Raw genomic sequence first — 27,576 nt, 5'->3', positions numbered from 1 at the left:
GCAGAAACAAAAAGCACAAGTAAAGCGAGCTTGCCAGCGCGGGTGCGCGCGTACAGCATGCGCCCTCCGTAAGCCATCCACCAATCCTCTCTTTTCTGGGCGCGGTTTTTTGGACCGCCCCAAACAACCGCTGTAAACGCAACCAAAGGATGATTTTGCGACACGGGGGATTAGTGGAAGTTTCACTCCGCAAAGTGTCGGTTTGTCTGCGGCACGTCAGCGTTAGCCGGTGACGGCCTGGGCTCGACCTTGACTCGCGAGGCGGGAGCACGTTGATAAGGAACTGATAGAACTTTATTCCTACAGCATTGTGGAGTCCTTTCGCCAAAGTTACCGTCGTTCACTGTCTATAGTTTCGCCTTCCTGCACACTTATCACCACGCGCGGCACTCGGAACAGAGGAGCTCCGGATGACGAACGCCGGGACGTTAACGGAAGTCCACGCTGACGCGGGGAGAGGAGGTGGTATCCGTAAGCGGCGCAATCATTGCTTCTCATTTTGCAACACTGCGATCGGCTCGTGAGTCATAGATGTCGCGTCGCGCTCGCTCACTCCTGCCTCTGCTTTCGAAGCGTTCGGATATAACTCCCTCGCTTTACACAAACTATGATGAAGACGCTGCTGCGCCATCTCGCAACAGCCACGGCCTGGGCGACAGCGTCAACTCGAGGAGCAGGATCCCTCTGAGCTACAGCGACGTCATGAAGCTTATGGTATCGCTTATTTGCCGCATCATATTGAGTGATCACCAGGCATTTTTTATTTCTTTTTTAGTGCGACAGCGTGCTTTTTGGCATGAACTGTTCTGTGGAGTTTTGTGGACGGAATGCTCACTTTATTTCGCGGGGCCAGACAATCGTCGGCAGTTGCATTACTCTTCGCTATGCTTGGCTTTACTCTGCCGGAGTTATTAGGCTCGCCGACGACGCTTCGCACGGCGGGCGTCGGCGGTCCGACGGGAGGTAGAGCCCCAGTGAGTGAAGTGGCGACCGCGCGAGAGGCTCCTGCTTGCACATGGGAAGTCACTCAAGGCGAAGATTCAGACATAGTCGAAGTGGCGCAGGACGACCATGGCACGCCGCAGGCCAAGTACGGTGGCCATTTGTTCAAGCTGTTACCAGAATCCCAACAATTCCAACTGTACTACTGGTGGGTCTGCGTTGTGGAAACTTGTCGTTCGCACCTCGGCACCATATTGATCAAGGGCCATCATGTCATGAATAAGTTCAAGAACCACGACGACGCAGAGCATCGGAGAAGCAGTGAAGACTCCCACAACAACAACGCGGGGATGACGCGCTACGATGCAGTCTTGAGGAACCAGGTGAGTCATTTCCTGAAAACTGCCGATGTGCCTCGGCGCGATTATGCTATGAGGGTTGATCGTTCCAACGCTGCTCATGGGATGTGACGTTATGAGTAGTCAGGCGACAGGAGGTTGGCGTACTTTCAATCATATTTGAACACGCTGCAGGGCGACCAATGTAGTTAACGGGAGTGGAGCGCTTCATCAATGAGCTCCGATTAAGCTGGTGCTTGCTGTGATGAGTTGAAGAGTGCTACAGGCCGCACGAGATTAGGCAAAGGAAGCGTGGAAGTGAGTTGAGTTCAGTTGAGTTTAATGGCGCATAAGCAACTAAGGCTATCATGCGCCAAGCTCAGGGTATAAAAATTGTTTTATATACAAAAGTCTAAATGAAGGGCGGTGTAAGGGGCCTAAAAAGTTAATTCATGCAACCTAGTAAAAACGTAAGACAAAAGTTTAGAAGTGACTTATGGTAAAAGCTTTAAAGAGGGTCGGACAGCTCAGAAGCCATCCTTGGCTGGGCAAGGATCTCGAGGTTCCCACCCGATGGAATAGGGACCTCAGCCGTCTTCTCAGGAATAAGAAAGTGGCTGAGGTGTTTCAAAAACAAGTAAGGCAAGATGAGGTGTGTCAACAAATTGTAAAGCAAGGGGTGAAATGCATGTTTCTAGAATTTATGTGTTACAGTTGTTGTAACCTATAGTTTGTTTAGAATATTTGCTTCTTGCAAAAAGTTAACTGTGCAGGACAAGTCGACAAGTGCATTCTCTCCCGAAACCAGTGATGGATGAAAAGGCATTTGTTCATTGTAAAACCGTGTGAAACGTTTCTTCCTCAGTGTTTCGAGCTTTCGACATGAGTATAGCAAATGGTTTACGGTGAGGTCGTCTCCGCATGCGTCACATATAGGTTTGTCTTGTTTTGGTAGTATGAAGTTGTGTGTGAGGTGTGTGTGTCCTATGCGAAGACAGCATAAAATGACTTCCTTAATGCGTTCCTGGTGAGTACATGTTTTCCATTTGCCCAACACAGGCTTAACCAAGTGGAGTTAATTATTTATTGTATTATTCCATGTTGCCTGCCATTTATCCCTTAGTTTAGAATGTACTAATTTCATTTAATCTTTAAAAGGTAAATTTACTTTCTCGATTTGTTTGTTCCGGGCTTGAGCTGCGCATACGTCTGCTCCTTCATTCCCTTTTATACCGACGTGACTAGGGACCCAGCAGAATTTGACGTTTAGTCCGTGGGCAGTGGCTGTTATTATGTTGTGTATGATGTCGCCGAGTAGTGGCGTGACTGCATTTCTGATGTGAAGCGCTGTGAGTACACTGAGCGAGTCTGTGAAAATAACGCTGTTGCTTATGTTCTCGTTTAATCTTTTCTCTACCGCAACCCAGATGCCATAACATTCAGCAGTGAAGATGGATGCATACTGCGGAAGTCTTATTATTTTTTCCCATCTTCCTTGTACTACGGCACTTCCAACACAATCGGCTGTTTTTGAACCGTCAGTATAAAAAGTTTCAAGGCCACTGTACCTTTCCTCGAGTGCGAGGAATTCTTGGATGATGTGTTGTGAGGGAGTTTGTGCTTTTCGGAACTGTGTAAGCGCGAGATCGCAGTCGGTGAGAAAATTATTCCATGGGGCAAGTGGGTCCCGTCTTTGAGCCATGTTAGGTAATGTGTCAGCTATGTCAGATTCTGGCATATCTCTTCGAACCTTAAAATCAGAGGCCTGGTAGCTTGTGGTTTGTTCCCGAATATTATTCTAGAGGGGCACTCTGTTACGATGGAATAACATGTGTTTTGGCAAGGATCTCACTTTGAAAACATATGTACAAGTAAGGGCATTTCTTCTTACTTATAGCGGGGTTTCATTTGTCTCGACGTAGAGACTGGTTATGGGCGATGTTCTGTAAGCGCCGCATGAAAGGCGAAGGCCTGAGTTATGTGTGGGGTCTAGTCTTTTCAAATATGATGGCCGTGCTGATCCGTACACTACGCATCCATAGTCTAAGATGGAACGTGTCAAGGAGCGATAGATGTGTAGGAGGCATGCTCTATCAGACCCCCAGTGTTTTCGAGACAGTACTTTCATTATGTTCAGTGATTTAGTGGCTTTCTTTTTTAGGTTATTTATGTGGGGTAGGAACGTAAGTTTTCTGTCAAATGTTACGCCCAAAAATTTATGCTCCCTTTTCACAAGCAGTACTGTTTCATTTAGGTGGAGTGTAGGGTCGGCCTGTAAGCCTCTCTTCAGTGAAAAAAGAACGGCGACTGTTTTTGAGGGGAAAACTTGAATCCATTTCTTTCAGCCCAAAGTGCCAGTTTGTTTAACGTCAGCTGTATTTGTCGTTCACATGTTGAGAGGTTCGTGGAGGTGTACGCTATTTGAAGATCATCAACACATGTAGAATACATAATAGACTTTGGCATTATTTTCACAAGAGAATTCATTTTCACAATAAAGAGAGTTGTACTGAGAATACACCCCTGGGGCACTCCATTTTCTTGACTAAAATTCTTCGAAAGTGTTGAGCCAAGGCGGACTTGGAATGAACGGCCAGGGAGGAAGTCCTTTATGCAGTTTAGCATCCTGCCGCAGATGCCTAGATCTGCAAGGTCACGAAGAATACCGAACCTCCACGTGGTGTCATAAGCTTTTTCCATGTCGAAAAAAACTGCCAGGCAGTGTTGTCTGTGAATAAACGCCTCTCGTACTGTATTTTCAAGGCGGACTAGATGATCGGTTGTTGACCACGCTTTCCTAAAACCGCATTGATGTATATAAAGCAGTGTACGGTATTCAAGGACGAACATTAACCGGATATTAAGAACACTTTCAAAAGTTTTGGCAAGACAACTTGTGAGCGCTATGGGTCTATAACTACCGGGGGAACTTGGTGGCTTGGTGGTGATGCCTCAGGTAGCTTCCCGGAGACCCATATTTTATTAAAAAACTTTAAAACTGCTTCTACGGCAGGTTCCGAAAGATGGGCTAGCATTTGGTAATGTATTTGGTCTGGGCCGGGTGCAGTATGTTTACCGGCAGCGTGGAAGATGTGCATACAAGATAAATCATGCTTAATAGGAACACGGCAACATGTGGCCACCTATCTTCGCGAAGTCCTTTCACCGGGAAAAGGAGCCGGCCGGCTCACTGCATATGCACCCTTGCCGCCTATTCTAGCCGGCTGTAGGCAGAAATGCTTCCCGAAGCACAGCGGCTGCGCGTTGTCGTGTTGGCTATAAGTATGACGCATACTGTACATTGAGAGCAGGGACGATCAGAGTTGGACCATGCGGCCCTTGGTAGTGTGTCACGGCTATGTGGCCAGTACCACCGCGCCTTGCTAACTCCGTTAAAAATACCCCATCGAAGACACCTAGGCAATCTTTTTCTAAGCATCGGCGCACAGTTCGCGACGTAAAACTGTGTTCAAACTATGCCCGCAGCTTGGGCGAGCCACATAGACATGAGAAAAGTACTCACCTTATTTATGGCTCGCATACGCGGAGAGCTACGCTCTTTATTATTTGCGGTATTTATATTTTTTTAGTCAGTGTATGTTATTTGACGTAATATTTATCTGAAGAATTTGATGCTTTTTGGCTAGTTGCAATTGCAAACGCTAAAAGCTGCAACGATCACCAAAAACTACTGAAAATTTATAATAGAAGTTATAGAACCAAGGGGCGTCATATTCGTTTGCCGCATTGCTACACATGCTGGTCAAAATTGCTTCTAGTATAGGTAGTCGCAGCCATCGTAGTGACTGCCTGTGCGCAGCCTCATGTCCAGTATTTGAGCACAAAAATTTTCAAAAAATTGTAAGGCGCTGTTATGGAAATATCGAAGGTAATGGTCCATTCTTCCGATGAGCAGCAAAATCTTCCTTTTAAAGTTTTTCTGTCCCTCTCACGCAGCAGTTAAGACTGCCATGAAAAAACCAATGGGAAACAATTTTGATGATCGCAAAAACTTTAAGAGCAAAAAAAAGTGCAAGCCTGTAGACGGGCGAATTGCGGATATATAGATTGCTGTAGTGAAATCTTACAATATATGAAAAAATTGCGTTTACCTGGTTCCCGTTCAAAAACACTTTTGTCCACAATTGTTGGGTACGGATTCGCTGCGTTAGCACGCCTTTACTGCCAGTACACAACTTAGTACATCAGTGCATTAATTACGACATAGCACATCACCAAAAGAGTTGGCAGTGGACGTTTCCGTTCAAACCATAAAAAAAAACAGTTGGAAATACAAAGGATTCACTTTTCAGCATTGTATTTTAAAGGAAAAAGGTCTCTATTCCTGCCATGTAATGTCTAGCTGGTTGGCTGCTGAGTAAGTGGTGAACTCAGTCAAAGTTGAAAATTAACTGAGTAGCGGAACCAGAGGTGTGAAGTGGTTGTATTGATGGACAAGCAGCGCAGTTGTGCAATATGAGGTATTTCTCCTCACATTACACTGCTCTACAGACCGGCAAACACCTACACTTCGCCAAGAGCTAGTTAAGCACCATTTTTTCACTTTCAGCCTCCAGGTTTAGCAGTTTGTAGGTTAAGCAGGTTGATCAGCTGTACGCAGGACAGTGCCACGAAACCTAGCGTGTGCGTCAAGAATATGTATGATGTTTGTTTGTTTGTTTGCTTGTTTGCTTGTTTGCTTGTTTGCTTGTTTGCTTGTTTGCTTGTTTGCTTGGTTGCTTGTCTGCTTGCTTGCTTGCTTGCTTGCTTGCTTGCTTGCTTGCTTGCTTGCTTGCTTGCTTGCTTGCTTGCTTGCTTGCTTGCTTGCTTGCTTGTTTGTTTGTTTGTTTGTTTGTTTGTTTGTTTGTTTGTTTGTTTGTTTGTTTGTTTGTTTGTTTGTTTGTTTCGAACCTCGGTGGCTATACTGTACTTCCTTAAGCACCCATGTTTCGCAACTTGCAGTGAACTTTGGGTCCCAGCTCGTGAAGTGCTCAAACGTATGCACCCTCGGCGAAATATTAGGGCACTCGGTGTATAAACGTACGAGGTGTTTTTAATGCGCCTGCGGCACAGCTCAATACAAATGTGCGTACAGCGTTGCCTTGAGAAAGTGATGTGCGGCTCTGCGTGAGTGCAGACTGCGACGAAGATGAGCAATTTCCTCTATGCGCTGCAGGAAGAGGCTGACAACGAATTCTACTTGAAGTCCGAGTACGCGGAGTACCCCGAATGTTGCCGCCCAGACAGTAGTTCGCGAACGGCAACCAGGCCGTCGCCTGACCAGCAAGATATGCATGGACTCATGAATGGGTGCGTATTAGCAGCGTCTTCTTTTTAAACGGGTGATGTCAGACGCTGGTATGCTCTATATTCATTCCCTTTAGATATATGTAACCAATCAGTCAAACGTAGTGGTATTAAGCATGAATTCGCCCTTTTTCTTGAAGTAAAAACTCAATTGCCCTGTATGCTTCATCAGTTTTTATTAGGAAACTTGGGTCCTTATGTCATTACATTGCTTTTAAGCCGTTAATCTTCCTACACTTTTTGCTGACGAGTACCGCAGACTCATTCACATTATTTTTGTTGCCCCAAACCCTACGACCTCAGAGAGATTGATAGTGCCTGTGTCGACATCTGGGTTCGATACTGCCGCATTCTATTAAAATACCCTTAATTGTTTCCACAAACATATCAAGCACTGCACATGTCTCGTCTTCTTGGTAAATATTCTTTTTATAGCTTGGCATACCGCTGATCTTGGTTAAATATTAGAGCTCCGCCTCTGCGATTATCATAGAATCATTCCTTCCTTGATTACCTCTTCCGTTTTCTTTACTGTTGGGTTTTTTACCAGCCGTTTATAACATTTTATTTTTTCGTCAGGATTAACTGTATCGTTGCTGGTTAGCTTTGTAGTCCTTTATCCGCCACTGTTAGCTCAAACTATTTACGGACATATATTTAAATACTTAACCAGCTCATCTGTTATCGTCATATTTTCTAAAAGTTCTTCGTACACTGTTTTATTCCCGCCGGCTGGCTTCCCGCCCTTCGCAAAAATCAATTGCCGAGATCAGCTCTTTGGCGCCCGTTCCTGCGTTTCGCAGCGTCGCCGTCGCCGTTGTCCCTCGTAACCAGCTCCGCAGCCGGAGCAGCGCGCTGCTCTAGTTGCGCGCGCTCCTGGCGCTATCTCCCGTGGCCTTCCGATAACTTAAATGCTCTCTTCGCTCCTGCTCCAATACAACTCGTGTGCGGCGGCAATCAGAGCGCCGGATCGGTGGCGGCGGATCTCGATATGTGCACCGCCCGAGCCGAAACACATACCCGGCGCCGTTCGTCACTGCGAACCGCCTGCCTATATAAATAGTTTATTCGCTGCCAGCTCTTTCTGAGCCATGAGCGAGGCAACCGGTGGAAGTCCTTCGTCCGCCGCTGCCGGACGAGCTGCCAGTGCAGAGCTGCCAGTGCAGAGGCCCAGCGCCATCGCTGCCAGAATCCAGAGGTGCGTGCTGCCGAAGGAGAAGCTTACCGTCGCCGCCATCGAATTCCTTGCCTCAATCTATCGAAAACCTGAAACAACTTATGAGATGCGCTCAAATTTCGCATTTCGAAGTAACATGATCGTCGGCATTTTTTTTTTCTCGCAGGGCCTGTAATGGCACCGACAAATCCGCTGCTATTCAGCACGAGCGCCCAGTCATCAGTCAGGGAGTGGTGGGAGACATCGAAAGGGAGACGCAAGGAACCAGCCTGACGGCGCACCCTCATCACAATCAAGAGCAGGAGCAAACAAATGACGGCGAGCGCAGGCTGCGACTTGAGGAGGAGCAGAGGGAGAGACTGGAGGAACAGGAATGGCATCACCCATCCGGCAGCCCTGGTCAGTTGATGACGTCCGTTAAAACGGTTACAGTAGAACACGCGTCGGCTGAACTTTCTGAGCAGGAGGCGTCGTCTCTGTTAACACACGCTCCAGCGGCCACGCATGACGTCAATGAAGCCCCCAATTGCATTGGTAACCAGAAGACGCAACGGTCCGTAGTAACTATGCATATCGCCGGCCAAGGGATGCACGCAGGCACCGAAGGTAGTCAACAAGAAACCACTGAGCAGCTGTCGGCTCATCGGAAGCAGGAACAGGACCAAAATGGATGTAGGAGGAAATGGAGGCAACAGCACCAGGAGGAAAATAGAGAAAGACAGGAAGAGCGGCAGTGGAATCAACTTTACAGCAGCCCGGTCAGGAAGCAGTCGGCCATCGGTCTGACCAAAGCTTATCTGCATGTCTCGCTGGATCGACTTCTCATACCGGTACCCTCGACTGTATCTCCTCAGGAGTCTTCGGTCATTCACGACTACAGAGATGCCCGCAGCTACGACGATGAAAATCAGAAGCAATGGTCCTTCGGCAGAGCCCCAGAGAGTGAAATGATGACAACTCCAAAGAATCATGGTGGCACTACGGAAGTCATTGAAGGCGAAGAGTCAGTCGTAGTCGACGCGGCTGGGCAGGCCAAATACCATGGTTATTTGTTCATGCTCCTCAGACAAGACGGGGTGCACAATTCGTGGCGCTGCGTACAGGAAGCTTGTCCTGGGCAGCTCACCACCATTTTGATCCATGACGAGCACGTCATATCTCGTTACAAGAGCCACGACGACGCAAAACACCCGAAGAAGAGCAGTGAAGACTCTCAGTACAACAATGCGAGGACGAAGCGTATAGATGCAATCTTCAGGAAGCCGGTGAGTTATCTTCCCGAAAGCTGCCGTTGCGCCGCATAAGGCGGTTCTATTAAGGCGGGGCTTGATCGTTCCAACGCTGCTCGTGGGCTATGACATAAGGAGTAGTGGAGTGCAGGAGTTGCGGGATTCCGATTACTTTCGACCACGCTACAAGGCGACAATATAGCTCACAAAAGTGGAGGGCCCGATTGTTGAGCTCCGATAAAGGTGCTGCTTGCAGAGATCAGTTCAAATTTGCCACAGGCAGCACTAGAATAGCCAAAGCAGGGCGGGAAATGTATCGGGTAGCGGGACGATCAGAGTAAGGGATTGCAGCCGTTGGGTCCATGTAACCTTTCGGTGGCCAGTGCTGTCGCGCCTTACGAACTCACGAAGTGAAAAGGCCGCGAATATGCCGCTGCAGCCCCCTAGCCGCTCTTTTTCTACGCCTGGGCACAAAGTTCGCGATGTCACAGCATGTCCGCATATTCCACGAGCCATAGCGGCACAAACATAGTACTTCCCAAATTTTCGGGGCTCTCCACCACGTAGCACTACGGTCTTCTATTTTTTTTTGGTGTTTTTTTTCTTTCAGTGAATGCTATTCAGCACAGACTTCTTATTCGGGATTTCGGTATTTTTGCGCATTGTTGCAAGGTGCCAGAGGAAAAAGCGGCCATGAAAGCCACAAACTACTGGTACTGTCTAAAAAGGTATACGAGAAAGAACAGAATATTCCCAGTCGAAAATTAGGACAAACTTGCTCCCAAATTGCGACATTTTTTTTTTATTTTGTCGTCCTGCCGTTAGGACAAATTTTTCTGTAGCATTGAGAAGCTTTCTTTAATTACGACAGTGTACTGGCTTTGTCGATAGGGCAGGGGACCGCACAAAACTGCACAATATCCGGTTGCCACGAACAAGAATTTCCGTCGTCAGAATCCAAAACGCTACGGTAAAATCTGTCGCGGCAAGAAAACATTTTCTGCTGTGCTTTTTGAAAAAGATCGGCAAGTCATTGTTACCAATGGTCGGCATAATTAATTATAGTAGTAGGTGAATGCAGTCATGTCTACGCGCTGCCTGCTGATCTGCTGTGATAGCATGCCTTTCTTTAAAGGCAACAACTTAGAAAATTAGTATAACTGCAATCTGACAGGAAGCATCAGCATATGAGGAGGCGATGGTCTTTTCTGTTTAAAGCGAAAAATTGTATAGAAACACTCTGAATAAAATTCTGGAAAGTCTGTATTGACCGCAAAAGGGCGGGATTCTTGGCATGCTGGGCGCAGTTAGCTGACTGAAGAGCACGTGTAGCACTCACTCGAAGGTGAAAATAAATAGGTAGAGAAGCTTGCGGCGTGATGTGGTGGCGGAGTTGTTTTGTAAGTTGGGTAGTTGAGCGATTTGGGGTATTGCTCCGCTAGCTTACACGCCTCAGCAGACTGGCAAGAACCACTCCTTCCCACCTCCTGGCTAAGCACCGTTTGGTCACTATCATCTTCCTGTTTGAGGAATTAGTCAGCCAAGTTGGTTTAATCAACTCCATATAGTACAGCACCACTAAACCTTGTTTGGACGGAACGAACACGTACGACGTTCCGGCTGCCAAGATTCAGCCGTGGTTCCATCAGAGCCAGCACCATCCACACAGAGTGATGCCCCCGCTCCCTCGCTAAACGCCGCCCGATAACCAAGCGATCATGTGTCAGTCTAGCTCTTAGATGCAAGCTTCGCTCGCTTTTTATATCTTCTCATTTATTTCCCGTTGCATTGCCTTTTAATTACGACAGCCATCCCTTCTACAAGCTCAGCTCCGAGCATTACCATATCAACATCAATTACTAGACAACAAAATGTTCATACTGATAAAAGCCTAATATAGACAATACGTGACTTTCCACCACTTATAACTACCACACTAAATCGCAGAAAAAGTCATCGAATCATTCGAACATAATGATATCCTTCCCCTCAAAAAAACTTGAACGTCCGTTCTCAAAACAAACACCGAAAAATGTCCACGAAATTTTCCAAAATAAAATCCGGGGATTCCAAAGGCATAATCTTGAGAAATGAGCTGGATATATTCATTACGCGGTTCATGAAGTAACAAATACCGGTAGTTAAGAAATGTCACTGAACACACTGTGCAATGTAAACGACATAATGTCGTACGATGTCACAGTTCGTCGAATCTACCAAAGTCTGCGGTAGTCGTCCTAAGCCATCGTATTCAGGATGCGGTCTCTATTGTGATTCTGTCATTTATATTAAGCGGTCATACTTTTCTGTTCTTTATGTGTTTCCGACCTCTCGCGCTATACTTGCGCTCCCAGGTTGCACAGAGTGGAGTGAACTTTGGGCCTCAGTTCTTGAAAAGTTTTGCCCACACACATGCACCCTAGTCGAACAGTTAGGGCCTCCGTTGTATCAACGTACAATGTACTTTTATTGCGCCTGCGGGAACAGGTCTATGGCAGCCCGTATACAGCGTGGCCTTCAGAAAACGATGTGCGGCTCTGCGTCAATGCATCCCGCGACGAAGATAAGCAATCTCCTCTATGTGCTGCAGGAAGAGGCTGGCAGCGAGTTCTGCTGGCAATCCGAGTACGAGGATTCCCCCGGATGGTGCCGAACAGACGGCAGCTCGAAAGTCATGGCGGCCGGGACGTCGCCTCTCCAGCACGATGTGTATGGATTCATGGATGGGTGGGTGTTAGGAGAGTTCTCTTTTGAAACGGGGGGATGGGAGGAGCCACCATACTCTGCAATCCCTCTCTTTACATTTCTCTCTCCAATCATTCAAAAGTACTGGTATTATGCATAAATTCAACGTTTTTTACAAGCAATAGCTCTGTTGACTTTTATGCTTCACCGGTTTTATTTCAAAGCTAGTGTCCTTAAGTCAATGTGCATACGTCAAGCCGTCAATGTGCATATCGGTTTTTGCAAGTCTTTACCACAGATTCATTCTTACTTATTTTGTTATCTCGAAACCCTACGACCACACAGCGAGATTGACACTGCCTGTGTCGACATCTGAGTTGGGGCTGCCGCATACTGCTATAATGTGCTCAATTGATTCTACGAACTTGTTAAGAACTGCACCTGTCTCGCCTTCTTGGATAATTCTCTTTTATAGCTTCTCATTCCCCTGATCTTGCTAAACAATCAGAGCGCCACCACTTCGATTATCATAGAACAACTCTTTCCTGCATTGACTGTCCCTCTTTCTGTACTGTTGAGTTTTTGGCCCTAGGTTTGCAAACCTTTATTTTGCTGTCATGTTTTCCCATAACCTTACGGGTCATTTCCGCCACTATAAGTCAAAACTGCTCATGGACTGTGTTATTGTCCAATTTCCTCAGTAGTTCTTCGTACAATATTGTATTCTGGTCGGCTAAATTCCCGATTTTTGCATGAACACAATTCAATTGCCGATATTCTCCCTGCAGCAGTAATTATAAGCGCTTGTTTCTATTTTTTCACAGGGCTTACAATGATGTCGACACATCCCCTGCTATTCAGTTCGAGCACTCAATCATCAATCAGGGAGTGCTTGGGGACATCGAAACGGAGACGCAAGGAACCAGCCTGAGGATGTACCCTCTCCAGAACAAAGACCAGGAACAAACATATGACGGGGAGCGCAGGCTGCCACTTGAAGACGAGCAGAGGGAGAGGCTGGAGGAACAAAAATGGCATCACCGATCCGGCAGCCCTGGTCAGTTGATGACGTCCATTGAAACGGTTACAGCAGAAACCGCGTCGGGTCGACTTTCTGAGCAGGAGGCGTCGCCTCTATTAACCCACGCTCCAGCGGCCATGCATGACGTCAAAGAAGCCCTCAGTTACATTGGTAACCAGAAGACGCAACGCTCCGTAGTAACTGTGCATATCACCGGTCAAGGGATCCACGGAGGCACCGAAGGTAGTCAACAAGAAACCACTGAGCAGCTGTCGGCTCATCGGAAGCAGGAACAGGACCAAAAAGGACGTAGGAGGAAATGGAGGCCACAGCACCAGGAGGAAAATAGAGAAAGACAGAAAGAGCGGCAGTGGAATCAACTTTACAGCAGCCCGGTCAGGAAGCAGTCGGCCATCGGTCTGACCAATGCCGATCTGCATGTCTCGCTGGATCGACTTCTCACGCCGGTACCCTCGTCTGTATCCCCTCAGGAGTCTTCGGTCATTCACGACTACAGAGATGCCCGCAGCTACGACGATGAAAAGCAGAAGCAATGGTCCTTCGGCAGAGCCCCAGAGGGTGAAATGATGACAACTCCAACGAATCATGGTGGCACTACGGAAGTCATTGAAGGCGAAGAGTCAGTCGTAGTCGACGCGGCTGGGCAGGCCAAATACCATGGTTATTTGTTCATGCTCCTCAGACAAGACGGGGTGCACAATTCGTGGCGCTGCGTACAGGAAGCTTGTCCTGGGCAGCTCACCACCATTTTGATCCATGACGAGCACGTCATATCTCGTTACAAGAGCCACGACGACGCAAAACACCCGAAGAAGAGCAGTGAAGACTCTCAGTACAACAATGCGAGGACGAAGCGTATAGATGCAATCTTCAGGAAGCCGGTGAGTTATCTTCCCGAAAGCTGCCGTTGCGCCGCGTAAGGCGGTTCTATTAAGGCGGGGATTGATCGTTCCAACGCTGCTCATGGGCTATGACATAAGGAGTAGTGGAGTGCAGGAGTTGCGGGATTCCGATTACTTTCGACCACGCTACAAGGCACAATATAGCTCACAAAAGTCGAGGGCCCGATCGTTGAGCTCCGATAAAGGTGCTGCTTGCAGAGATCAGTTCAAATTTGCCACAGGCAGCACTAGAATAGCCAAAGCAGGGCGGGAAATGTATCGGGTAGCGGGACGATCAGAGTAAGGGATTGCAACCGTTGGGACTACGTAACCTTTCGGTGGCCAGTGCTGTCGCGCCTTACGAACTCACGAAGTGAAAAGGCCGCGAATATGCCGTTGCAGCCCCCTAGCCGCTCTTTTTCTACGCCTGGGCACAAAGTTCGCGATGTCACAGGATGTCCGCATATTCCACGAGCCATTGCGGCACAAACATAGTACTTCCCATATTTTCGGGGCTCTCCACCACGTAGCACTACGGTCTTCTATTTTTGGGGGGTGTTTTTTTTTTCTTTCAGTGAATGCTATTCAGCACAGATTTCTTATTCGGGATTTCGGTATTTTTGCGCATTGTTGCAAGGTGCCAGAGGGAAAAGCGGCAATGAAAGCCACAAACTACTGGTACTGTCTAAAAAGGTATACGAGAAAGAACAGAACATTCCCAGTCGAAAACTAGGACAAACTTGCTCCCAAATTGCGACATTTTTTTTTTATTTTGTCGTCCTGCCGTTAGGACAAATTTTTCTGTAGCATTGAGAAGCTTTCTTTAATTACGACAGTGTACTGGCTTTGTCGATAGGGCAGGTGACCGCACAAAACTGCACAATATCCAGTTGCCACGAACAAGAATTTCCGTCGTCAGAATCCAAAACGCTACGGTAAAATCTGTCGCGGCAAGAAAACATTTTCTGCTGTGCTTTTTGAAAAAGATCGGCAAGTCATTGTTACCAATGGTCGGCATAATTAATTATAGTAGTAGGTGAATGCAGTCATGTCTACGCGCTGCCTGCTGATCTGCTGTGATAGCATGCCTTTCTTTAAAGGCAACAACTTAGAAAATAAGTATAACTGCAATCTGACAGGAAGCATCAGCATATGAGGAGGCGATGGTCTTTTCTGTTTAAAGCGAAAAATCGTATAGAAACACGCTGAATAAAATTTTGGAAAGTCTGTATTAACCGCAAAAGGGCGGGATTCTTGGCATGCTGGGCGCAGCTAGCTGACTGAAGAGCACGTGTAGCACTCACTCGAAGGTGAAAATAAATAGGTAGAGAAGCTTGCGGCGTGATGTGGTGGCGGAGTTGTTTTGTAAGTTGGGTAGTTGAGCGATTTGGGGTATTGCTCCGCTAGCTTACACGCCTCAGCAGACTGGCAAGAACCACTCCTTCCCACCTCCTGGCTAAGCACCGTTTGGTCACTATCATCTTCCTGTTTGCGCAATTAGTCAGCCAAGTTGGTTTAATCAACTCCATATAGTACAGCGCCACTAAACCTTGTTTGGACCGAACGAACACGTATGACGTTCTGGCTGCCAAGATTCAGCCGTGGTTCCATCAGAGCCAGCACCATCCACACTGAGAGATGCCCCCGCTCCCTCGCTAAACGCCGCCCGATAACCAAGCGATCATGTGTCAGTCTAGCTCTTAGATGCAAGCTTCGCTCGCTTTTTATACCTTCTCATTTATTTCCCGTTGCATTGCCTTTTAATTACGACAGCCATCCCTTCTACAAGCTCAGCTCCGAGCATTACCATATCAACATCAATTACTAGACAACAAAATGTTCATACTGATAAAAGCCTAATATAGACAATAGGTGACTTTCCACCACTTATAACTAACACACTAAATTGCAGAAAAAGTCATCGAATCATTCGATCATAATGATATCCTTCCCCACAAAAAAACTTGAACGTCCGTTCTCAAAACAAACACCGAAAAATGTCCACGAAATTTTCCAAAATAAAATCCGGGGATTCCAAAGGCATAATCTTGAGAAATGAGCTGGATATACTCATTACGCGGTTCATGAAGTAACAAATACCGGTAGTTAAGAAATATCACTGAACACACTGTGCAATGTAAACGACGCAATGTCGTACGATGTCACAGTTCGTCGAATCTACCAAAGTCTGCGGTAGTCGTCCTAAGCCATCGTAATCAGGATGCGGTCTCTATTGTGATTCTGTCATTTATATTAAGCGGTCATACTTTTCTGTTACTTATCTGTTTCCGACCTCTCGCGCTATACTTGCGCTCCCAGGTTGCACAGAGTGGAGTGAACTTTGGGCCTCAGTTCTTGAAAAGTTTTGCCCACACACATGCACCCTAGTCGAACAGTTAGGGCCTCCGTTGTACCAACGTACAATGTACTTTTATTGCGCCTGCGGGCACAGGTCTATGGCAGCCCGCATACAGCGTGGCCTTCAGAAAAAGATGTGCGGCTCTGCGTCAATGCATCCCGCGACGAAGATAAGCAATCTCCTCTATGTGCTGCAGGAAGAGGCTGGCAGCGAGTTCTGCTGGCAATCCGAGTACGAGGATTCCCCCGGATGGTGCCGAACAGACGGCAGCTCGAAAGTCATGGCGGCCGGGACGTCGCCTCTCCAGCACGATGTGTATGGATTCATGGATGGGTGGGTGTTAGGAGAGTTCTCTTTTGAAACGGGGGGATGGGAGGAGCCACCATACTCTGCATTCCCTCTCTTTACATTTCTCTCTCCAATCATTCAAAAGTACTGGTATTATGCATAAATTCAACGTTTTTTACAAGCAATAGCTCTGTTGACTTTTATGCTTCACCGGTTTTATTTCAAAGCTAGTGTCCTTAAGTCAATGTGCATACGTCAAGCCGTCAATGTGCATATCGGTTTTTGCAAGTCTTTACCACAGATTCATTCTTACTTATTTTGTTATCTCGAAACCCTACGACCACACAGCGAGATTGACACTGCCTGTGTCGACATCTGAGTTGGGGCTGCCGCATACTGCTATAATGTGCTCAATTGATTCTACGAACTTGTTAAGAACTACACCTGTCTCGCCTTCTTGGTTAAATTCTCTTTTATAGCTTCTCATTCCCGTGATCTTGCTAAACAATCAGAGCGCCACCACTTCGATTATCATAGAACAACTCTTTCCTGCATTTACTGTCCCTCTTTCTGTACTGTTTGGTTTTTGGCAATAGGTTTACAAACCTTTATTTTGCTGTCATGTTTTCCTATAACCTTACGGGTCATTTCCGCAACTATAAGTCAAAACTGCTCATGGACTGTGTTATTGTCCAATTTCCTCAGTAGTTCTTCGTACAATATTGTATTCTGGTCGGCTAAATTCCCGCTTTTTGCATGAACACAATTCAATTGCCGATATTCTCCCTGCAGCAGTAATTATAAGCGCTTGTTTCTATTTTTTCACAGGACTTGCAATGATGTCGACACATCCCCTGCTATTCAGTTCGAGCACTCAATCATCAATCAGGGAGTGCCTGGGGACATCGAAACGGAGACGCAAGGAACCAGCCTGATGATGCACCCTCTCCAGAACAAAGACCAGGAACAAACATATGACGGGGAGCGCAGGCTGCCACTTGAAGACGAGCAGAGGGAGAGGCTGGAGGAACAAAAATGGCATCACCGATCCGGCAGCCCTGGTCAGTTGATGACGTCCATTGAAACGGTTACAGCAGAAACCGCGTCGGGTCGACTTTCTGAGCAGGAGGCGTCGCTTCTATTAACCCACGCTCCAGCGGCCATGCATGACGACAAAGAAGCCCTTAGTTACATTGGCAACCAGAAGACGCAACGCTCCGTAGTAACTATGCATATCGCCGGCCAAGGGATCCACGCAGGCACCGAAGGTAGTCAACAAGAAACCACTGAGCAGCTGTCGGCTCATCGGAAGCAGGAACAGGACCAAAATGGACGTAGGAGGAAATGGAGGCAACAGCACCAGGAGGAAAATAGAGAAAGACAGGAAGAGCGGCAGTGGAATCAACTTTACAGCAGCCCGGTCAGGAAGCAGTCGGCCATCGGTCTGACCAATGCCGATCTGCATGTCTCGCTGGATCGACTTCTCACGCCGGTACCCTCGTCTGTATCCCCTCAGGAGTCTTCGGTCATTCACGACTACAGAGATGCCCGCAGCTACGACGATGAAAAGCAGAAGCAATGGTCCTTCGGCAGAGCCCCAGAGAGTGAAATGATGACAACTCCAACGAATCATGGTGGCACTACGGAAGTCATTGAAGGCGAAGAGTCAGTCGTAGTCGACGCGGCTGGGCAGGCCAAATACCATGGTTATTTGTTCATGCTCCTCAGACAAGACGGGGTGCAAAATTCGTGGCGCTGCGTACAGGAAGCTTGTCCTGGGCAGCTCACCACCATTTTGATCCATGACGAGCACGTCATATCTCGTTACAAGAGCCACGACGACGCAAAACACCCGAAGAAGAGCAGTGAAGACTCTCAGTACAACAATGCGAGGACGAAGCGTATAGATGCAATCTTCAGGAAGCCGGTGAGTCATCTTCCCGAAAGCTGCCGTTGCGCCACGTAAGGCGGTTCTATTAAGGCGGGGATTGATCGTTCCAACGCTGCTCATGGGCTATGACATAAGGACTAGTGGAGTGCAGGAGTTGCGGGATTCCGATTACTTTCGACCACGCTACAAGGCACAATATAGCTCACAAAAGTCGAGGGCCCGATCGTTGAGCTCCGATAAAGGTGCTGCTGGCAGAGATCAGTTCAAATTTGCCACAGGCAGCACTAGAATAGCCAAAGCAGGGCGGGAAATGTATCGGGTAGCGGGACGATCAGAGTAAGGGATTGCAAGCGTTGGGACTACGTAACCTTTCGGTGGCCAGTTATGTCGCGCCTTACGAACTCACGAAGTGAAAAGGCCGCGAATATGCCGCTGCAGCCCCCTAGCCGCTCTTTTTCTACGCCTGGGCACAAAGTTCGCGATGTCACAGCATGTCCGCATATTCCACGAGCCATAGCGGCACAAACATAGTACTTCCCAAATTTTCGGGGCTCTCCACCACGTAGCACAACGGTCTTCTATTTTTTTGGGGTGTTTTTTTTTCTTTCAGTGAATGCTATTCAGCACAGACTTCTTATTCGGGATTTCGGTATTTTTGCGCATTGTTGCACGGTGCCAGAGGGAAAAGCGGCAATGAAAGCCACAAACTACTGGTACTGTCTAAAAAGGTATACGAGAAAGAACAGAATATTCCCAGTCGAAAATTAGGACAAACTTGCTCCCAAATTGCGACATTTTTTTTTTATTTTGTCGTCCTGCCGTTAGGACAAATTTTTCTGTAGCATTGAGAAGCTTTCTTTAATTACGACAGTGTACTGGCTTTGTCGATAGGGCAGGGGACCGCACAAAACTGCACAATATCCGGTTGCCACGAACAAGAATTTCCGTCGTCAGAATCCAAAACGCTACGGTAAAATCTGTCGCGGCAAGAAAACATTTTCTGTTGTGCTTTTTGAAAAAGATCGGCAAGTCATTGTTACCAATGGTCGGCATAATTAATTATAGTAGTAGGTGAATGCAGTCATGTCTACGCGCTGCCTGCTGATCTGCTGTGATAGCATGCCTTTCTTTAAAGGCAACAACTTAGAAAATTAGTATAACTGCAATCTGACAGGAAGCATCAGCATATGAGGAGGCGGTGGTCTTTTCTGTTTAAAGCGAAAAATTGTATAGAAACACTCTGAATAAAATTCTGGAAAGTCTGTATTGACCGCAAAAGGGCGGGATTCTTGGCATGCTGGGCGCAGTTAGCTGACTGAAGAGCACGTGTAGCACTCACTCGAAGGTGAAAATAAATAGGTAGAGAAGCCTGCGGCGTGATGTGGTGGCGGAGTTGTTTTGTAAGTTGGGTAGTTGAGCGATTTGGGGTATTGCTCCGCTAGCTTACACGCCTCAGCAGACTGGCAAGAACCACTCCTTCCCACCTCCTGGCTAAGCACCTTTTGGTCACTATCATCTTCCTGTTTGAGGAATTAGTCAGCCAAGTTGGTTTAATCAACTCCATATAGTACAGCACCACTAAACCTTGTTTGGACGGAACGAACACGTACGACGTTCTGGCTGCCAAGATTCAGCCGTGGTTCCATCAGAGCCAGCACCATCCACACAGAGTGATGCCCCCGCTCCCTCGCTAAACGCCGCCCGATAACCAAGCGATCATGTGTCAGTCTAGCTCTTAGATGCAAGCTTCGCTCGCTTTTTATATATTTTCATTTATTTCCCGTTGCATTGCCTTTTAATTACGACAGCCATCCCTTCTACAAGCTCAGCTCCGAGCATTACCATATCAACATCAATTACTAGACAACAAAATGTTCATACTGATAAAAGCCTAATATAGACAATACGTGACTTTCCACCACTTATAACTACCACACTAAATCGCAGAAAAAGTCATCGAATCATTCGAACATAATGATATCCTTCCCCTCAAAAAAACTTGGACGTCCGTTCTCAAAACAAACACCGAAAAATGTCCACGAAATTTTCAAAAATAAAATCCGGGGATTCCAAAGGCATAATCTTGAGAAATGAGCTGGATATATTCATTACGCGGTTCATGAAGTAACAAATACCGGTAGTTAAGAAATGTCACTGAACACACTGTGCAATGTAAACGACATAATGTCGTACGATGTCACAGTTCGTCGAATCTACCAAAGTCTGCGGTAGTCGTCCTAAGCCATCGTATTCAGGATGCGGTCTCTATTGTGATTCTGTCATTTATATTAAGCGGTCATACTTTTCTGTTACTTATCTGTTTCCGACCTCTCGCGCTATACTTGCGCTCCCAGGTTGCACAGAGTGGAGTGAACTTTGGGCCTCAGTTCTTGAAAAGTTTTGCCCACACACATGCACCCTAGTCGAACAGTTAGGGCCTCCGTTGTATCAACGTACAATGTACTTTTATTGCGCCTGCGGGCACAGGTCTATGGCAGCCCGTATACAGCGTGGCCTTCAGAAAACGATGTGCGGCTCTGCGTCAATGCATCCCGCGACGAAGATAAGCAATCTCCTCTATGTGCTGCAGGAAGAGGCTGGCACCGAGTTCTGCTGGCAATCCGAGTACGAGGATTCCCCCGGATGGTGCCGAACAGACGGCAGCTCGAAAGTCATGGCGGCCGGGACGTCGCCTCTCCAGCACGATGTGTATGGATTCATTAATGGGTGGGTGTTAGGAGAGTTCTCTTTTGAAACGGGGGGATGGGAGGAGCCACCATACTCTGCATTCCCTCTCTTTACATTTCTCTCTCCAATCATTCAAAAGTACTGGTATTATGCATAAATTCAACGTTTTTTACAAGCAATATCTCTGTTGACTTGTATGCTTCATCGGTTTTATTTCAAAGCTAGTGTCCTTAAGTCAATGTGCATGCGTCAAGCCGTCAATGTGCATATCGGTTTTTGCAAGTCTTTACCACAGATTCATTCTTACTTATTTTGTTATCTCTAAACCCTACGACCACACAGCGAGATTGACACTGCCTGTGTCGGCATCTGAGTTGGGGCTGCCGCATACTGCTATAATGTGCTCAATTGATTCTACGAACTTGTTAAGAACTACACCTGTCTCGCCTTCTTGGTTAAATTCTCTTTTATAGCTTCTCATTCCCCTGATCTTGCTAAACAATCAGAGCGCCACCACTTCGATTATCATAGAACAACTCTTTCCTGCATTGACTGTCCCTCTTTCTGTACTGTTGAGTTTTTGGCCCTAGGTTTACAAACCTTTATTTTGCTGTCATGTTTTCCTATAACCTTACGGGTCATTTCCGCCACTATAAGTCAAAACTGCTCATGGAATGTGTTATTGTCCAATTTCCTCAGTAGTTCTTCGTATAATATTGTATTCTGGTCGGCTAAATTCCCGCTTTTTGCATGAACACAATTCAATTGCCGATATTCTCCCTGCAGCAGTAATTATAAGCGCTTGTTTCTATTTTTTCACAGGGCTTGCAATGATGTCGACACAACCCCTGCTATTCAGTTCGAGCACTCAATCATCAATCAGGGAGTGCTTGGGGACATCGAAACGGAGACGCAAGGAACCAGCCTGAGGATGTACCCTCTCCAGAACAAAGACCAGGAACAAAGATATGACGGGGAGCGCAGGCTGCCACTTGAAGACGAGCAGAGGGAGAGGCTGGAGGAACAAAAATGGCATCACCGATCCGGCAACCCTGGTCAGTTGATGACGTCCATTGAAACGGTTACAGCAGAAACCGCGTCGGGTCGACTTTCTGAGCAGGAGGCGTCGCCTCTATTAACCCACGCTCCAGCGGCCATGCATGACGTCAAAGAAGCCCTCAGTTACATTGGTAACCAGAAGACGCAACGCTCCGTAGTAACTGTGCATATCACCGGTCAAGGGATCCACGCAGGCACCGAAGGTAGTCAACAAGAAGCCACTGAGCAGCTGTCGGCTCATCGGAAGCAGGAACAGGACCAAAAAGGACGTAGGAGGAAATGGAGGCAACAGCACCAGGAGGAAAATAGAGAAAGACAGGAAGAGCGGCAGTGGAATCAACTTTACAGCAGCCCGGTCAGGAAGCAGTCGGCCATCGGTCTGACCAATGCCGATCTGCATGTCTCGCTGGATCGACTTCTCACGCCGGTACCCTCGTCTGTATCCCCTCAGGAGTCTTCGGTCATTCACGACTACAGAGATGCCCGCAGCTACGACGATGAAAAGCAGAAGCAATGGTCCTTCGGCAGAGCCCCAGAGAGTGAAATGATGACAACTCCAACGAATCATGGTGGCACTACGGAAGTCATTGAAGGCGAAGAGTCAGTCGTAGTCGACGCGGCTGGGCAGGCCAAATACCATGGTTATTTGTTCATGCTCCTCAGACAAGACGGGGTGCACAATTCGTGGCGCTGCGTACAGGAAGCTTGTCCTGGGCAGCTCACCACCATTTTGATCCATGACGAGCACGTCATATCTCGTTACAAGAGCCACGACGACGCAAAACACCCGAAGAAGAGCAGTGAAGACTCTCAGTACAACAATGCGAGGACGAAGCGTATAGATGCAATCTTCAGGAAGCCGGTGAGTTATCTTCCCGAAAGCTGCCGTTGCGCCGCGTAAGGCGGTTCTATTAAGGCGGGGATTGATCGTTCCAACGCTGCTCATGGGCTATGACATAAGGAGTAGTGGAGTGCAGGAGTTGCGGGATTCCGATTACTTTCGGCCACGCTACAAGGCGACAATATAGCTCACAAAAGTGGAGGGACCGATCGTTGAGCTTCGATAAAGGTGCTGCTTGCAGAGATCAGTTCAAATTTGCCACAGGCAGCACTAGAATAGCCAAAGCAGGGCGGGAAATGTATCGGGTAGCGGGACGATCAGAGTAAGGGATTGCAACCGTTGGGACTACGTAACCTTTCGGTGGCCAGTGCTGTCGCGCCTTACGAACTCTCGAAGTGAAAAGGCCGCGAATATGCCGCTGCAGCCCCCTAGCCGCTCTTTTTCTACGCCTGGCCACAAAGTTCGCGATGTCACAGGATGTCCGCATATTCCACGAGCCATAGCGGCACAAACATAGTACTTCCCAAATTTTCGGGGCTCTCCACCACGTAGCACTACGGTCTTCTATTTTTTTTGGGTGTTTTTTTTCTTTCAGTGAATGCTATTCAGCACAGATTTCTTATTCGGGATTTCGGTATTTTTGCGCATTGTTGCAAGGTGCCAGAGGGAAAAGCGGCAATGAAAGCCACAAACTACTGGTACTGTCTAAAAAGGTATACGAGAAAGAACAGAATATTCCCAGTCGAAAATTAGGACAAACTTGCTCCCAAATTGCGACATTTTTTTTTTATTTTGTCGTCCTGCAGTTAGGACAAATTTTTCTGTAGCATTGAGAAGCTTTCTTTAATTACGACAGTGTACTGGCTTTGTCGATAGGGCAGGGGACCGCACAAAACTGCACAATATCCGGTTGCCACGAACAAGAATTTCCGTCGTCAGAATCCAAAACGCTACGGTAAAATCTGTCGCGGCAAGAAAACATTTTCTGCTGTGCTTTTTTAAAAAGATCGGCAAGTCATTGTTACCAATGGTCGGCATAATTAATTATAGTAGTAGGTGAATGCAGTCATGTCTACGCGCTGCCTGCTGATCTGCTGTGATAGCATGCCTTTCTTTAAAGGCAACAACTTAGAAAATTAGTATAACTGCAATCCGACAGGAAGCATCAGCATATGAGGAGGCGATGGTCTTTTCTGTTTAAAGCGAAAAATCGTATAGAAACACGCTGAATAAAATTTTGGAAAGTCTGTATTAACCGCAAAAGGGCGGGATTCTTGGCATGCTGGGCGCAGCTAGCTGACTGAAGAGCACGTGTAGCACTCACTCGAAGGTGAAAATAAATAGGTAGAGAAGCCTGCGGCGTGATGTGGTGGCGGAGTTGTTTTGTAAGTTGGGTAGTTGAGCGTTTTGGGGTATTGCTCCGGTAGCTTACACGCCTCAGCAGACTGGCAAGAACCACTCCTTCCCTCCTCCTGGCTAAGCACCGTTTGGTCACTATCATCTTCCTGTTTGCGCAATTAGTCAGCCAAGTTGGTTTAATCAACTCCATATAGTACAGCGCCACTAAACCTTGTTTGGACGGAACGAACACGTATGACGTTCTGGCTGCCAAGATTCAGCCGTCGTTCCATCAGAGCCAGCACCATCCACACTGAGAGATGCCCCCGCTCCCTCGCTAAACGCCGCCCGATAACCAAGCGATCATGTGTCAGTCTAGCTCTTAGATGCAAGCTTCGCTCGCTTTTTATACCTTCTCATTTATTTCCCGTTGCATTGCCTTTTAATTACGACAGCCATCCCTTCTACAAGCTCAGCTCCGAGCATTACCATATCAACATCAATTACTAGACAACAAAATGTTCATACTGATAAAAGCCTAATATAGACAATAGGTGACTTTCCACCACTTATAACTAACACACTAAATTGCAGAAAAAGTCATCGAATCATTCGAACATAATGATATCCTTCCCCACAAAAAAACTTGAACGTCCGTTCTCAAAACAAACACCGAAAAATGTCCACGAAATTTTCCAAAATAAAATCCGGGGATTCCAAAGGCATAATCTTGAGAAATGAGCTGGATATACTCATTACGCGGTTCATGAAGTAACAAATACCGGTAGTTAAGAAATATCACTGAACACACTGTGCAATGTAAACGACGCAATGTCGTACGATGTCACAGTTCGTCGAATCTACCAAAGTCTGCGGTAGTCGTCCTAAGCCATCGTAATCAGGATGCGGTCTCTATTGTGATTCTGTCATTTATATTAAGCGGTCATACTTTTCTGTTACTTATCTGTTTCCGACCTCTCGCGCTATACTTGCGCTCCCAGGTTGCACAGAGTGGAGTGAACTTTGGGCCTCAGTTCTTGAAAAGTTTTGCCCACACACATGCACCCTAGTCGAACAGTTAGGGCCTCCGTTGTACCAACGTACAATGTACTTTTATTGCGCCTGCGGGCACAGGTCTATGGCAGCCCGCATACAGCGTGGCCTTCAGAAAAAGATGTGCGGCTCTGCGTCAATGCATCCCGCGACGAAGATAAGCAATCTCCTCTACGTGCTGCAGGAAGAGGCTGGCAGCGAGTTCTGCTGGCAATCCGAGTACGAGGATTCCCCCGGATGGTGCCGAACAGACGGCAGCTCGAAAGTCATGGCGGCCGGGACGTCGCCTCTCCAGCACGATGTGTATGGATTCATGGATGGGTGGGTGTTAGGAGAGTTCTCTTTTGAAACGGGGGGATGGGAGGAGCCACCATACTCTGCATTCCCTCTCTTTACATTTCTCTCTCCAATCATTCAAAAGTACTGGTATTATGCATAAATTCAACGTTTTTTACAAGCAATAGCTCTGTTGACTTTTATGCTTCACCGGTTTTATTTCAAAGCTAGTGTCCTTAAGTCAATGTGCATACGTCAAGCCGTCAATGTGCATATCGGTTTTTGCAAGTCTTTACCACAGATTCATTCTTACTTATTTTGTTATCTCGAAACCCTACGACCACACAGCGAGATTGACACTGCCTGTGTCGACATCTGAGTTGGGGCTGCCGCATACTGCTATAATGTGCTCAATTGATTCTACGAACTTGTTAAGAACTACACCTGTCTCGCCTTCTTGGTTAAATTCTCTTTTATAGCTTCTCATTCCCGTGATCTTGCTAAACAATCAGAGCGCCACCACTTCGATTATCATAGAACAACTCTTTCCTGCATTGACTGTCCCTCTTTCTGTACTGTTTGGTTTTTGGCCCTAGGTTTACAAACCTTTATTTTGCTGTCATGTTTTCCTATAACCTTACGGGTCATTTCCGCCACTATAAGTCAAAACTGCTCATGGACTGTGTTATTGTCCAATTTCCTCAGTAGTTCTTCGTACAATATTGTATTCTGGTCGGCTAAATTCCCGCTTTTTGCATGAACACAATTCAATTGCCGATATTCTCCCTGCAGCAGTAATTATAAGCGCTTGTTTCTATTTTTTCACAGGGCTTGCAATGATGTCGACACATCCCCTGCTATTCAGTTCGAGCACTCAATCATCAATCAGGGAGTGCTTGGGGACATCGAAACGGAGACGCAAGGAACCAGCCTGAGGATGCACCCTCTCCAGAACAAAGACCAGGAACAAACATATGACGGGGAGCGCAGGCTGCCACTTGAAGACGAGCAGAGGGAGAGGCTGGAGGAACAAAAATGGCATCACCCATCCGGCAGCCCTGGTCAGTTGATGACGTCCATTGAAACGGTTACAGCAGAAACCGCGTCGGGTCGACTTTCTGAGCAGGAGGCGTCGCCTCTATTAACCCACGCTCCAGCGGCCACGCATGACGTCAATGAAGCCCCCAATTGCATTGGTAACCAGAAGACGCAACGCTCCGTAGTAACTGTGCATATCGCCGGTCAAGGGATCAACGCAGGCACCGAAGGTAGTCAACAAGAAACCACTGACAAGCTGTCGGCTCATCGGAAGCAGGAACAGGACCAAAATGGACGTAGGAGGAAATGGAGGCAACAGCATCAGGAGGAAAATAGAGAAAGACAGGCAGAGCGGCAGTGGAATCAACTTTACAGCAGCCCGGTCAGGAAGCAGTCGGCCATCGGTCTGACCAATGCCGATCTGCATGTCTCACCGGATCGACTTCTCACGCCGGTACCTTCATCTGTATCCCCTCAGGCATCTTCGGTCATTCACGACTCTAGTGATGCCCGTAGTTACGACGATGAACAGCAGAAGCAACGTTCCTTCGGCAGAGCCCCAGAGAGTGAAATGATGACAACTCCAACGAATCATGGTGGCACTTTGGAAGTCACTGAAGGCGAAGAGTCAGTCGTAGTCGACGCGGCTGGGCAGGCCAATTACCGTGGTTATTTGTTCACGCTCTTGAGACAAGACGGAGTGCGCTGTTGGTGGCGCTGCGTACAGGAAGCTTGTCCTGGGCAGCTTACTACCATTTTGATCCATGATGAGCCCGTCATGTCACATTACAAGAGCCACGACGAAGCAAAACACCTGAACAAGAGCCGTGAAGACTCCCAGAACAACAATGCGAGGATGAAGAGTATAGGTGCAGTCTTTAGGAAGCCGGTGAGTGATCTTCCCGAAAGCTGCCGGTACGCCGCGCGGGGCGGTTATATTCTATGGGGGCTTGATCGTTCCAATGCTGATCATGGGCTAGGACGTTAGAAGTAGGGGGGCGGCACGAGGTGCGTGATTCCGATTACTTTCGACCACACTGCAGGGCGACCGTATAGCTAACAAGAGTGAAGCGCCCTATCGGCGCGCTCCGATTAAGGTGCTGCTTGCTGAGATGAGTCCGAAATTGCCACAGGCTACCCTAGA

The 27,576-nt window shown here is 47.4% G+C and overlaps 1 protein-coding gene across 1 annotated transcript in view; it reads left to right on the top strand.

The window, feature by feature from the left end:
• Positions 1 to 569: 569 nt before the first annotated feature.
• The window catches only part of LOC149358576 (uncharacterized), a 38,113-nt gene continuing 11,106 nt past the window's right edge, over positions 570 to 27,576 (top strand). The window contains exons 1-11 of the mRNA XM_089567566.1: positions 570 to 1,325; positions 6,457 to 6,590; positions 7,931 to 9,029; positions 11,584 to 11,720; positions 12,503 to 13,601; positions 16,157 to 16,293; positions 17,077 to 18,175; positions 20,730 to 20,866; positions 21,650 to 22,748; positions 25,303 to 25,439; positions 26,223 to 27,321. Coding sequence (XP_089423692.1) covers positions 828 to 1,325; positions 6,457 to 6,590; positions 7,931 to 9,029; positions 11,584 to 11,720; positions 12,503 to 13,601; positions 16,157 to 16,293; positions 17,077 to 18,175; positions 20,730 to 20,866; positions 21,650 to 22,748; positions 25,303 to 25,439; positions 26,223 to 27,321 — 6,675 coding nt within the window. The 5' untranslated portion in view covers positions 570 to 827. The remainder of the gene's footprint in view (positions 1,326 to 6,456; positions 6,591 to 7,930; positions 9,030 to 11,583; positions 11,721 to 12,502; positions 13,602 to 16,156; positions 16,294 to 17,076; positions 18,176 to 20,729; positions 20,867 to 21,649; positions 22,749 to 25,302; positions 25,440 to 26,222; positions 27,322 to 27,576) is intronic.

Source organism: Amblyomma mixtum, chromosome 2 (assembly GCF_055824585.1).
Source record: "Amblyomma mixtum isolate Tamu chromosome 2, ASM5582458v1, whole genome shotgun sequence".
Taxonomy (NCBI): Eukaryota; Metazoa; Arthropoda; class Arachnida; order Ixodida; family Ixodidae; genus Amblyomma; species Amblyomma mixtum.
Note: the sequence above shows the minus strand (reverse complement) of the source record. Positions and strands in the feature narration are given on the sequence as shown.